Genomic DNA, 10,822 nt, shown 5'->3' with positions numbered 1-10,822 from the left:
ATCTCCAAGTTGGAGCAGGTCTGAAGAAGCTAAGCCAGCTGCGAGGAAAGGACCTCTGATCTTTCCTGGGAACCTAGCATTCGGCCGTCCAAGCTGGGAGCCAGCAGGCCCCTGCAGCGACGGGCCCCCCACATCTGGTTTTTTAGGGATACCATCTTTTTCCTGAACACATTTTCCAAATGCTTTTTTTTTTCTTTTGCCAAAGCCATGGTTTTATTTACCTAATGTGCAGATTGTCAGAAGAGTATATTCAATGTTTACTTCGGATCATTGTGTGATGGATTTTTACAAGCCAGCGTGTATGTGCGGATCTGTTTGTATGTGTGTGAATATGACTGCATGCATGCATTTATTCTTGTGTGTAATATATAAGTATGCATGTCTACATACATTTCTCCATTTCTGCAAGTAACGTATGTTTATCTGTATGGACATGTTCCTACATGGGTATAAACACCTATCTGCATATCATATGCATATCTATAGTGGACATTGCCCAGACACACATTCTCTAGCCACTAAGGGATCCCAGCTTCCCAGCTCAGTGGGAGCGCCTTGCCTGTCCCACCACATCCCAGGGTGGGCTGGGACTCATCAACAAGGGTACAAAGGCCCGCCTCCCTTGGCTCAAGCTAGAACCAACTGTAAGGTGCAATTCATGCTCCAGCGCCTCCTAGGGGATCAGGATGAAATTCAACTCTAGCCCAGACCAATCCTTGCTCAGCTCCCTCCCTGCCCTGTTGTTCGCTTCCTCTTTCCACCGGAAGTCCTCCCTCGGTGTATCACATGCTCCTGAACCCCTGTCTCAGGCTCTGCTCTAGGCAGCCTGGGCTAAAACAGTACTTTTATATAAGTGCATGTGTGTATATGCACAGATATGTGTGCACACATTTGTATGTGCATGTGCCGATATACAAGGAAATCTAGGAGCATCTGGGAGGGAAGATGGAGGAAGAAGACTGACTTTATACGGTGGAGGATAAAGATGTCTCAGAGAGTACAAGAGACCTGCTTTAAAATTGAAAATTAAAAGATGCTTTAGATGTGAATGTATTTTTTTATTAAATCAGAAAAAGAGAGATACAGTATACATGATATCAGTCAATCATATGCTACTTTGAATTACATTTTAATAGACTCATGGTCCTGTTTACTCCTCTGTACACGTATTAAAAAAACCTCGGGTATTTGAATAATCTTCCAAAAATTTTTATTAACTTGGGGTTATGGGGAGGGTTTTATCAGAAAACATCCTGAGAACATTAGGAAATTACAGACAGACTTGAGATAAGTGTCAGACAGAACAGATGAAGCAAGCCCCTCCGCCATCTGAGAAGCATTAATAATGTAAGATTGCAGACACCAAATCTTTGTTAGGGCTACAGGATGCAGGATTAAAATGGAGACCTCAGTGCCCCCTTGTGTTGCAAAGTAAATTTGCAACTTTATTTGTTCTGCTTTTTTTTTTTTTTAAAGTTGTGATCCTTGCCCTCCCTGAGCTTCAGAAAGCAATTGTTTTCCCAAATCATTTCAAACCCTCTGCGGTCAATCTTTTCCCTTCTCATCAATAACTTTCAAGGACCCTATTCGAAAAGCAACCCTTGTTCATTCCCTTTTCATTCCCCACATGTTCCATTGCAGGAAATTGGCGACCACCCCGCCACGGAGCCCATGTTGTCCCTCCTTGCAGTGTAACTTAAAGGCATTTTTGTCTCTCCTCTCCGAGTTTAAAGCATGAGCATGTATTTCCTACAAAGCTTAATTCCTTCCAGCAAGCATTCTTCTGCAACTTACTTGCCACTGCCATTTTTCATAACTTACCCAGAATGCATTCCTCCACCCCCACCACCCCCTGCCTGGCAACCATCAAGTCTTCTGACCTGACTGGTTCACCTGCTAAACCACCTTGACAGCTGTTTACCGGAAAAGATTGGATCAGAGACGTAAATAATACCCCTCAATATACAATAGCTCAGGCTTAATTTGTAGGCAGAATTTCATTTGATGGCCATTAGAAGAAAACTATGTACATGGAGTGGGCTCGGGGAGGAAATGGAGTAGGGAGAAGGCATCTTGCTGGCAGGACAACTTGGTGGGAACTGTAGTGATTTGTTTACTTGGATTTGCCAACTGGTCCGATGGATACAGGGTCTGTTTGCACTTGGGCGTCCAACATCCGCTTTGGTCCCTGGAGAAAAATATAAAGAGTTGCACCCCAATGAAAGTCTGAAATAGCAAGAGCAATGACTGCCATGTATTTCGCACTTTCTCCGTGCCAGGTCTTGTGTTACATAAATATACCCTTTGCATGTGTGGTGGATAAAAGAATGGTCTCCAACCAGATGCTGGAGTGCAATGCCCCATTCTATCACTTTCTAGCCTTGTGACATCTTGGAGGAATTACTTCACTCTTTCAACTCAGTTTCGTCATCTTTCCAATGGGGAAGACACAACTTATCTCAGAGGGTTGCTCCAAGGTAAAGCGAGTTCCCCCTCTGGCCCCATGAGGCATGGACTTTGGGGATCAGAGGCACTCACACCACCCTTGTCCTGCCTGCTGTCTCAGGACTGCATTTCACGGCGTACAACCAGCCAAACCAAACCCACCCTCCTCTGGTTCTCTCGCCAGCCCAGTGAGGCGGGCAGTGATTATTAACCCAGTTTTACAGATGTGAAAACAGGCTCTCAGGTAAGTTGGGACAGCTAATGTAGTGATGGACGGGCCCCCCTGTAGATCACCTGCTTTCCAGGCTCCAGCCTGGGCCCTGTCCACTCTTTCCAAGAGCTGGGTGGGGTAACCGAGCTAATTGTCCCCAGCCTTGGTTCAGCCTGTGCCCAGTGGAGAGGGCCGAAGAGGACAGGTAGGGGACTCCAGGGGAATTGAGAATAGGCCCTATCTCCTTTCCAATCTCCGTTGGCTCCTCTGTAAAACCTGCACATCGGCCTGCACGGAATCCTAGCACTACATGGAGTCAGGGACCCAGGACGGTGGGAGAGATGAGGGCGCCATCAAGTGGATGATTCTTGGGCAAGAGGGGGCAGAAATCTACTCCATCTGCAATCGGAGCTCCATGTTGATCAAATAGATACGCTTCTATAGACACACTTTGTGTACACACACGCACGTGCACATACACATGCAAAGTTTCTGACAGTTTCTTTGTCAACTGAGTCCCTCTGCTCAAAAGCCAAATGCTTGCAAACAGCGAAACTTGATGAGTTCTAAAGGCTTCCTTCCACTTCTTTTCAGACTCTCCATGAAATGCCAAGGGGGCTGTTTCCTGTTAGAATCCACGCAGCAGGTTGGAAGAGAGGGCAGGAAGGAGCTGAGCAGAGAGGACCTCACCCGGAGGGTAAAGATCAAGCTGGGATCGGTGGGCAATGAATTTGGGAACTGACTAGGTCAGATGGTCTTGGGCAAGGAGAGAGGGAAGGAGGCATGTGGACCGAGGGAGAATGAATTGTAGGGGAAGGAGTCCCATGGTGGGTTTAAGGTGAGAGCCATGTGGGCCTATGTTCTAAATTTGCTGGGGGTGAGGCTCTGGTCCACACACAAGGTCCCGGAGTATTTGCCCGGGAAATGATAGCGTCCGCTATGGAACTCCTGCTTCCTATCAGGTGCTGGACCCTGCAGGGCATACATTCATTTTATTCCACAGGAACCCTAGAAGGTTGCTGTCATTATCACCTCAGCTTTGCATGGGGAAACCCAAGGCCCAGAGGGGTTAAGTGACTAACCCAAGGTCACACAGCTAGGAAGTGGTAGGTCTAGGCCTCCAATGAAGCTGTCCAACTTCACGGCACAGGCTCCCCGGCACTGCTCTGTTCTTTCCACTGCCCTATGTGCTCTTTGGTCATTTCTGGACTTCTCAGCTCTGGCCCCACTCTGACACTTTGGGCTCCCCCACAGATATTCAGGGACCGGGACAATCAGGAAGGATCAATTGGTTTAGGGCAGTTTGCTTCATGTACCTGCCCCATCTTTATCACAACCTGAAGGGTTAACTCCAGCCCCGTGGCTGTTCTGTGCACTGTGGGTCATTTAGCAACATCCCCGTTCTCTACCCGCAATGTCTCGGGAGCGCCTACTCCCAGTGGTGACCACCAAAAGGGTCTCTGGACATTGCCAAATGTCCCCTGCATATAAAATCAAAGATTCAAGACTATTGGATGAGCTCCATTCTGTTAGATCCAGAGATTTCATGGGTAAAGAGACATGCAGAGAACACTCAACGAGCCTCTGACCAAAAAATAAAAGAAAATAAATAAAATAAACCCCAGAAAACCACCAAAAACCACCAAGAAAGTAAGGAACTGACCAGGCCCGTGAGCTCAGAATCTTTCCAGAACAGCACCCTCCCCACGCGGTATGCCACCCCAGGCACTGTGGCTTGGCAGGGAATGATTCCATCAGAACTTTGGGCAGAAAAAAATGCACGGTCAGTTTGGAAATGTCTAGAAAAGTGTGATAAGGGTTTTTACTCCTCTCCAAGGAACCGGAGCAGAGAATGGAGACAAATTTTCCACAAAACCACTCAAAGCATGATCAGTCTTTTAGCCAACCCCCCCCCCCACTTTGATGGTCAGTCTCTGGTCTTCATCATCTCTTAAAAAACGGAGAGGGCTTTACACCAGAGGCTTGGGAGGAGGAGAGAGGCTCTGTACCAGGGCCTCCCATTTCCAAACAGCCTCCGACCGTGACTTCTAGCCCTATCTCACACTGAAGTTCTTTACCCACACTCAGACACACAGGCCAGAGGGAAATACCATGGCATTCATCCATAAAATAAACATGGGGCCTGAGATTCCGCATTTTTAACAGGTTCCCAGAGATGCTGTTTGGAGACCAAACTTGGGTCCAGGGGAACCATCATGCTCCCCCACCTCCATCGATCAGAGGTCACCAACACCTACAGATATTCGGATGTTTAGGTTAACCCCAGTTAACTCCAGACCCACGGCTACTGTCAGTGTGATTTCCTTGTCCTGCCCTCTGGGCTCCAGCCACATCCCCGTGGGTCCTGGTATGACATCACCTGTGTCTCCTCCTAGTGGCTGCTTGACCACCTTGCTTATCTCTTGATTAATAACCTTCAGACTCTCCTCATGGGCCAGGATTTATATTATCCCAAATAGAAGAAAACATTTACTAGTGCCATATGTCACCCCATGCATTCCTTCCTTCATTCAGCAAACCCTTCTTGGGTGTCTGCTGTGCTCTAGCCACCGCGCCGGGGAGGACAGCACGTCCGCCCATGACAGCGCAGGCGCTGCTCTCCTAAAGCTACCAGTCTAGGGAGGAGAGAAAGAACCAAATACACACACAAAAATAACCCAGAGGTTAACTAACTCTTGAATGTCTGGTCTCCGCTCACTGTGGACTAGACCTCTCTGCAGAGAAGGAGCTAATCTTTAGTCACCTCCGTATACCCACCACCCAAGGTCAGGTTCAGAGCAGTCTCCTGATTTGAACACTTCAAGGCTCCCTTTGGCCACAGACGAACACTGACGCTCTTTACCATCAGCTGTCCTAGCCAGCCTTGCCTCTGTGCTCCCGTGCTCTCTTCCCGCCAGGCTGAATTTCACTCTCTCCCTTGCCTGGAACACGCTGGGCCTTCAGGCCTCCCCTTGCTTCCTCCTCCACAGGCTAATTAGAGACCCCACCTTAGAGGTCATCTCCCCCGGGAAGCCTTCCCTGATACTCCTTTCAACCCAGGGCGGGGCCACATCCTTGCACTCAGGCTCCCTCCGTCCTGCCTTCTGCCCCCCTGCTCTTCGCAGGCTCAGTATCCCTGCCCCCATCCACCCGCACCCGAGTGTCCCCCCGAAGGGTGATGCCTCTGCCCGCCCTGCTCTCCAGGCCTAGCCCAGCACCTGGCATACAGCAGGTGCTCCATCCATATGTCTTTGACAAAGGTCCAGGCCAGTCCCTCCTTGAAGGCGGGAACCACACTCCTGGCCCAAGAGCCTAGAAAGAAGATATGAACAATCCACCTACCAGGCCCTTAAAGAAGCCCCCGAGGGACTGCCGCCGTTTCTCCTGTCTCTTTTGGGACTTGTCCCCATTCTGCAGCGAGGTCACCTGCTCCGCGGCCGGTTCCACGCACTGGACGGGTTCTTTGGCTTCCTGCTTGTTGTTCTTCAGCTTGTTGCCCTCGGCCGCCACCTTCTTGTCCTTGGAGGAGCCCTCTTTGCCCTTCTGGCCTGCTCCCGCCGGCTCCGGCTCCGGGGATGCGATGGCCTTCTCTGCGGAGTCCGCCGTCTACGGCAAGTTCAAACAAAATGCGTGTTTAGGAGCTGTAAGACAACGCTCGATAGCAGGGGAATACGTTATGTCAAAACAAAGGTGTTGAAATATTGGATGGGGTCTACGTTCTCATGAGTCCTGAGTGAAATGAAAAAGAAAATAAGAAAAAGGTGCAAATACTTATGATGGTTCAAGGTCCCGGTAGGAGACATTTATTTGTTTATCTAATAATCAATTTATTTATGCTTTCCTAGCAAGCATTCTTCTCTCCTTCTTCTGGGATGAGAACTTGGGTTTTTCTTGGAGAACCACCCTTCTCTCTCCTTTTACTGTGGTTCAGACAAATGAATTCCACCCCTGGACAAAGGCACTTGACTCGGGCCGGCCAATCAGAGCCTTGGATGTGATCGGGCTGCTGGGATTGGTTCAGGATGGCTGAACACAGATAAAAACTGAGCTAATCTCAGAACCTTGCTTAATCAACCGAGAGAGAGGTCTGTCCACTCTCCATTGGATTTGAAACTGTAAAGATAAGAGCCTGGAGCTTTCAGAGCCCACACCATTTCCAGGAAAAGCCTTCTTGAAAAGAAAGCCAATAGAGAGAAAAGCAGAGCTGAGAGATGAAGAGAGAGAGGGAGAAAGAACCCAGGTGCTGATGCCATCACATATGCCCCTGGATCTAGCTGGTCCTGAAGCTGTTCCTTTTGTGCTTAAGCCAGGTTTGAGAGGGTTTCTCCCACTTAAAACCACATGTGACTCTTTTCTAGGGGATGCCTAATGTTTTCTTCATGGTTTTGTCTGCCTTCATTTCTGGAGTGAAACTGTTCTTTCGTTTATAAAACAGTGGTGAGAGAAGAAAAATGTTTTATTTTAGGTTTTGAATGTACATCTTTCATGCTGAAGAGAAATTTTTGCAGTCCTACTTGGTTCCTGTAGTTTGGAAGGGTGAAGCTGTAAAATCCAAAATTCGAGAAAATTCTAGGTAAATTACAGATAACAAAATATCTGTAAAGTAAAAGCCTTTTCCCCATAATTTACTTGAACTGAAATTAATATAGGGGCCAGACAGATGATAGAAAAACATGACAGAGGCTAGGGGTAAGAATAACCACCTAGAGATCTTATATCTCCAGTTGGGAAAGCAACATAAGAAATATTTCTCTAGTGTAAGAAAAACACCAGTAAGCAATGCTGGCTTTGATGTTGGGGAGTAAATTGGAGTGGTGGGGAGGATCTTGGTGAATTGTCACGTGCCGTGTCCAAAGGGGCACCAGCTGCTCAGAGCCAGCCAAGACACTATGCAGGACCTAGCCCCAGGGCTGCCAAGTCTTCTATCTTCCGCATACGTATGTCAAAACAAAGGTGTTGAAATATTGGATGGGGTCTACGTTCTCATGAGTCCTGGGTGAAATGAAAAAAAATAAGAAAAAGGTGCAAATACTTATGATGGTTCAAGGTCTTGAAACTTGAAACTTGAAAATAGCCACAACACCAGGACCCCCATGGGCCACATTTGACCTGCCGAATATATGTTTACAACTTCTGATTTGTAAAAGTGATCGATTGTTCCCGAGTGAAAAAGTTCTTGGACAAAGTTGCAGTTTGACGGAGAAAGCAGTAAGCCAAGAACCATCACTTCTCAACAGTATCGATATACCCCTTAGAAATAAGGAAGAAGACAGAAGATTCCCTGGTCCGAAAAGGCTCAGAGTCACCCCAAAAAGCTGTCCTGCCACCAGTGACTCTGAGTATTTCCGTCAGACCCCGGCTGCCAGAGTTGTAGCAAATGTGAAGTAAGATACAGATGCCCAACAGCAACAGAGAGCCGAGAGCGGATACCCCTGTAGGGTGAGACAGAAACTCCCACCACAAGGCTCTTCAGAAAGACCACAGACCATTTGAACGCCCTGTTGACTGTTTTTGTTGCATAGAAGATGATAAGATCCAGTTATTGGCTAAGGGCTTAGTGTTTGGCATCAAAACAACAACAACAACAACAACAACAACAACAACAACCAGGTTATGGTTCTGACTCCTTGCTGCACCACCTGGAATAAATCACTGGCTCTCTCAGCTTCCTCATCCGTGTGGGAGTAACAAAAGAAAGCCGACCTCCCGGTGGTCTAACGATAACAGTAGCCCGTCACGGAAGGCCTGTGTCACATGGTGTCTGGCCCATGGGAAAGGCCAAACATCCGGGGACCAGTCTTCTCATTTTGTCTGGGAGAGAGGGGGTTCCGGGACATGCAACTTAATTTGAAAACCACAAAGTCCCGGGCAAACTGGGAAGCGTCTGTCATCCTAACCCAACATTGCCCACCGAGATTCTCTCTGACACATTCTTTCTGTGTGGATCCAAGAGCCAGATAGAGATGAAGGACTCAGGAAATCCTTGTTCAGTCTCCAAATGTGCCTCTCCAGCCTTGTGTCCGATCCCTCTCTCCTCTGTTCCTTGTGCTCCAGGCACATGGCCTCCTCTTCTTCCTTGAACAAGCTTATTCTCAAAAAGGGGCTTCACGTTTGCTGTTCGTAGGGTTTGACAGGATGGCTGCTTCTTTGCTGTCATGTCTCAGCTTAGACGTCGCCTCCTTGGAGACGCAGTCAGTTTAGACGGTCTGAAGAAGGCCGACCCCTCTCTGATAAAACACTGCTGTGTTTTCTTTATGTTTGCCTTAATCTTGGGGATTTCTTGGCTCACTTGAGAGTGCTCTGCCCGCCTCCTCTGCTGGAAGTGGAACTCCAGAGAACAAACCTCTTCTGTCTTCCATGGCTTTATTCCCAGCACCTCGTCTGACACATAGTAAGTCTCCACCAAAATGGGTTGAATGAATGGCCAGCAACTCGCCCTCCAGATGTTTCTACACTGTTTCCCTCAGCAAATCACTGTGAGGTGGGGAGGGAGACGTGCCCACACATCAATAGCTTTCACAGGACATTGATTTTTTTTTTTTTTTTCCAGGAGGGGAGCTTTCAATGGATCAGCTCCATTTACCGCAGGGTTACACCATGCTATTAGGCTTAAATGTTCTTCTTAATGGCTTAGAAAGTAACTTCTGAAAATAACAGATGTTGGTTCCTTATATTCAGAGTAAGCTAAGAATCTAAACTCTGTGATGAATGGCTTGTCATTAAATGTATATGATTTAAAATCTTTACTTGGGATTTGACTCTCTCAGAATTTATAACAAAAGTTACTCTCATCCAGGGGCGCCTGGGTGGCACCACGGTTGAGTGTCTGCCTTCGGCTCAGGGCGTGATCCCGGAGTTATGGGATTGAGCCCCACATCAGGCTCCTGTGCTGTGAGCCTGCTTCTTCTTCTCCCACTCCCCCTGCTTGTGTTCCCTCTCTCGCTGGCTGTCTCTATCTCTCTGTCGAGTAAATAAATAAAAAATCTTAAAAAAAAAAAAAGTTACTCTCATCCAAATCATCTGGGTATGTCCTCCCTCCCCTAGAACCCAGCGGTGCTGGCAGGAAGTTGGAGGACAAGGTCACGGGCACACCCCATTTGATTCAGACCTTGGAAGCATACCCAGACCAGGAGGTGCCTGCGGCTTCTTCTCCTGGAATCATCAACCAAGGCTTTCATAACCCTGAGAGGGCAACTTGGAAAGGAGTAGAGAATGTCTCTTCCCACCCCCAAAATTCAACTAGGCATGTACCATGTCTCCAAGATTACACATCCGTCTCCTCAAGTCTGGATGCAGGACCTCTGATGGATTCTCAGAACACTCCTGGGTGAGTGTACATAGAATGAGGTTTCTAGCTTACTCCGATTTTCACTGACTTCACTTACATTTTAGAATCGCTAAGATGATTGGCCTGTTTCACATCCAGATCCTAGACAAAATGTACAATTATATTTAAATATTTCATATTGAATAAAGTAAATTTATCATATTTCCAAGGTAGTCAACTTCAGGATTTTTGGTTCCAAAGTGGTCTAGGGAATGAGTTTGGGGGCAGGCATAGTCATAAATTGAAAATGAAAAACAAAAATAATTTGAATGTAGCAAAAAGCAATATATTCCCTGGTGAAATATATGGGCTAATCCAACTATTATGGAAATAGAAATATAATAAATTATTTATAGTCATTGTTGTCCATTTGTGTGTGTGTGATATGAACAATACACTAGGTGGTAATTTCCTATCAGTGGCACAGGAGTAATAGTAACAAAATAATAGCAACTGCTATGGCTTCATACGTTGAAGCCTTAACCCCCAGTGTGAGTATAGCTGGAGTAAGAAAGTAATTAGGTTAATTGAAGTCAGAAGAATGGGGCCCTCATCCAATAGGATTAGCATCCTTCTAAGAGCTGCCATATGAGGACATAGCAGACAGCAGCTGTTGGAAAGCCAGGAAGAGAGCTACCATCCCGATCTTGGATTTTCCAGTCTCCAAAACCGTGAGAAAATAAATGTCTGTTGTTAAACCTTNTCCAACATTGCCCACCGAGATTCTCTCTGACACATTCTTTCTGTGTGGATCCAAGAGCCAGATACAGATGAAGGACTCAGGAAATCCTTGTTCAGTCTCCAAATGTGCCTCTCCAGCCTTGTGTCCGATCCCTCTC

General features: G+C 47.1%; 1 protein-coding gene across 1 annotated transcript in view; it reads right to left on the bottom strand.

Annotated features, from left to right (window-relative positions):
- Positions 1–1,458: 1,458 nt before the first annotated feature.
- The window catches only part of BCAS1 (brain enriched myelin associated protein 1), a 95,475-nt gene continuing 86,111 nt past the window's right edge, over positions 1,459–10,822 (bottom strand). Inside the window, exons 11-12 of the mRNA XM_034640704.1 lie at positions 5,999–6,262; positions 1,459–2,188 (exon numbers count right to left, since the gene is read on the bottom strand). Coding sequence (XP_034496595.1) covers positions 2,114–2,188; positions 5,999–6,262 — 339 coding nt within the window. The 3' untranslated portion in view covers positions 1,459–2,113. The remainder of the gene's footprint in view (positions 2,189–5,998; positions 6,263–10,822) is intronic.

The sequence above is a fragment of the Ailuropoda melanoleuca genome, chromosome 13 (genome assembly GCF_002007445.2).
Source record: "Ailuropoda melanoleuca isolate Jingjing chromosome 13, ASM200744v2, whole genome shotgun sequence".
Taxonomy (NCBI): Eukaryota; Metazoa; Chordata; class Mammalia; order Carnivora; family Ursidae; genus Ailuropoda; species Ailuropoda melanoleuca.
Note: the sequence above shows the minus strand (reverse complement) of the source record. Positions and strands in the feature narration are given on the sequence as shown.